Consider the following 2,650-nt stretch of genomic DNA (forward strand, 5'->3'; position numbering starts at 1 on the left):
CCCCAGCACCTGACAGCAACGGGCGCCTTCCCTGTAGGAAAATAATAATGATTACAGTACATCAATCGGAAGGTGTTTCTCTGGGTTAGGAAATTTAATTAACAGCAGACAATAGGCTTTTTTCTGTTGTTAAGTCGGGAAGCCATGGCAGTGACTGCCCCACGGGCTGGATTCCTCGGGCGCCGCCTCCGGACGGTGACAGACGGACAGTGACAGACAGACGGTCTGCGGCGTGTGACAGTTCACCCGTGACCCCCCCAAGCAGAAGTTCCACCCCAGCCGCGAGGGCTGGCTGCCCGCCTCTCACTTTAAGCCAGCCTTTTTCAAGTCCTCGGGCAGAACCCGGCCCTTCTTCCGCGCCCTGGCTTTCTTCTTCTCTATCCGATCCTTCTTCTTCTTCTGAATGTTCTTGCGACGCTTTTCCTGCCGCTGTTGCATCTTTTCTACCACTTTTTCTGTCCGCTTCTCCCACTGCCTTTGGCGTTGCGCTTTACGCTTCTCCTTACGCTTCAGAGCTTCTTTCAGACGCTCCTCGTCATCGCGAATCTTCACGCCTTCCGCCTTATAGAGGACATTTGTCCATTTCATCTTGTTCTCTAGCTCCTCAGCTTTCTTCTGGTCCTTATCCTTGAGTTCCTCCAGCTTATTCTTCCTGGTCTCCAGCCTGTTCAGCAGCTGCTTGTAGTTTCTGCCCGTCAGAGGAGTGATATTGCCTTTCACTGCCTTCCTCTTCTCTTTCTTCTTCTGGATCTTGCTCAACTCATTCTCTTCATGGACTTCGACCCTGTTAAAGACCACCTCAGCTGTGCTCTCCTCCTTTTTGCTTTCTGGCTCTACCGGTACCTCCTCAGTTTCTTTCTTCACCATTTTTGCCTTCATCTTCAACTCCTTCCTTCGGCGCTTCTTTCTCTCTCTCTCATACTTTCTTCGCTGCCTCTTCTCCAGGACTGCAGGGGGCAATTCTTTGGCATCATCCTGATAAGAAGGACAAACATGAATCAGGAACCTTCAAGGGATAAAGCAGAATTAAAAGCAGAATGTCCGCAAGTTCCTGATTTCAAACTTCTCTTAAGAAATACACTACTTGTGACAAGAAGCTGTACACTCAGCTTTTAGAGATGCTAAACACAGTAAAGGCATTTCAAGCCCTTCACTCTCTCCCAACACCCCGTAGCTATGCTCCCTTTCAGGCTCTTTGTGCTTTTCTTTTTCCTAAAAATCACCAGAGGCATGCTACGCTCCCCTCCAAGCCAGGCCTGACCTTTTCTCGCGTGTTTTTCTGGAATACACACAGGTCTCCCAGCAATACCTACAGAGGCTTCCTTAGAAGATGGAATGAGCTCAAACCCTGAGCCTTGTAGGGTCGCAGTCTTGTCCCCAGATCCCCTGGGAGGCTAGGGAGAATTTGCATTGCATAAACACACATATGGATACATCTTAAGAGTTCTCATACTTTTCCAGAAGCTTTTTTAATCTTCTCGTGTAGTCTCTGACGCAGGAGATTCATTGCGGAAAAAGAAGGGGAACCCACTTCACTTTTGCTCCCTGCAAATGAGAGGAAGAAAATAAAAATACTTAAAAGACATCACTAGCCTAACAGAAGAACTTTTTATGGCTACAGGGAGAGCTCTGGGAACTCCTTAGATGCCGCAAATAGAACAGAAAATCTGAAGAAACCAAGAGTTTCTATTTCACTGGTTTCTTTAGAATTCCATCTTTTCTGTCCAAATTATCATCCAACACGGCCAGCCTGGCGTGCCCTGTGGCTGCCCAACAAGCCAGAAGACAAGTACCAAGCTAGTGGAAACCAAGATGCCAAGGACATCTATTCTTTGTGATCAGGCTTTTCAGATTCATCACGGAAAGCAGGCCTGGCATGACAGAGATTGCACCCACGCAATAATTCCCAGAAGTTACCCAAATACATAAAAAGTCTGCAATTCAGACTAAACGCTCCTGTTCCCAGAGAGCCACCCAGCGGCGAGGTTACACATTTACATACATATGCATAAGCTTTCAGGGCACATGGAATAAGCGAAGATGTGTTCAATTCAGCTGAACTTCTTAAAGGCTTTCCAAACAACACGTATGAGAAGCGACTGAAGAGCAGCCACCTCAGCCCAAGTACCTTTAACCAGCCCATGGCAACACTGGTATTCTTACCTGTGACCAAACTCTCATTTCTGCTCTGTGTAACACCCTGTGGAGGTGATTCGCTGGCTTGAGGGGCTGCTTTCTGTCCTGGGGTCGGCCTGGTGGTGTTAGAGGCCACCTGTTTGGTTGAAGGAGCATTTGCCTTCTCAGCTTGCTTCCTGGGTTTCTTCCTCTTCTTTTTCTTGAGCTGTCTGCCAGCATCCTCAGGCTGGCCTGGCTTAGACACTAGAAAGCAAAGACAAATTACATGAAACAGGACAACACTCCACTCCACTTCACAACATTCAGTTATTAGTGAAGACTAAAGTTCCAGCATTGCAATGGCATATCCCAATCTTCAAAAATTACCTATTTTAGGATTTATTTAACCAGACCACACAGGCTTGCACACTTCACTAAAATCCCAGTTTTCCCACGCCCAGCACGCGTACCGAAGGGCTCAGAGCCCCGCGTTACAGCAGGGATTGTGCTTTTCTTAAAAAAACTGCACAACGCA

At 47.6% G+C, this 2,650-nt stretch overlaps 1 protein-coding gene across 1 annotated transcript in view; it reads right to left on the reverse strand.

The window, feature by feature from the left end:
- Nucleotides 1-84: 84 nt before the first annotated feature.
- Nucleotides 85-2,650, reverse strand: part of SURF6 (surfeit 6) — a 4,328-nt gene continuing 1,762 nt past the window's right edge. The window contains exons 3-5 of the mRNA XM_035897641.1: nucleotides 2,164-2,455; nucleotides 1,454-1,545; nucleotides 85-975 (exon numbers count right to left, since the gene is read on the reverse strand). Coding sequence (XP_035753534.1) covers nucleotides 304-975; nucleotides 1,454-1,545; nucleotides 2,164-2,455 — 1,056 coding nt within the window. The 3' untranslated portion in view covers nucleotides 85-303. The remainder of the gene's footprint in view (nucleotides 976-1,453; nucleotides 1,546-2,163; nucleotides 2,456-2,650) is intronic.

This window comes from Egretta garzetta, unplaced genomic scaffold, assembly GCF_000687185.1.
Source record: "Egretta garzetta isolate BGI_Z169 unplaced genomic scaffold, ASM68718v1 scaffold417, whole genome shotgun sequence".
NCBI classification, from domain to species: domain Eukaryota; kingdom Metazoa; phylum Chordata; class Aves; order Pelecaniformes; family Ardeidae; genus Egretta; species Egretta garzetta.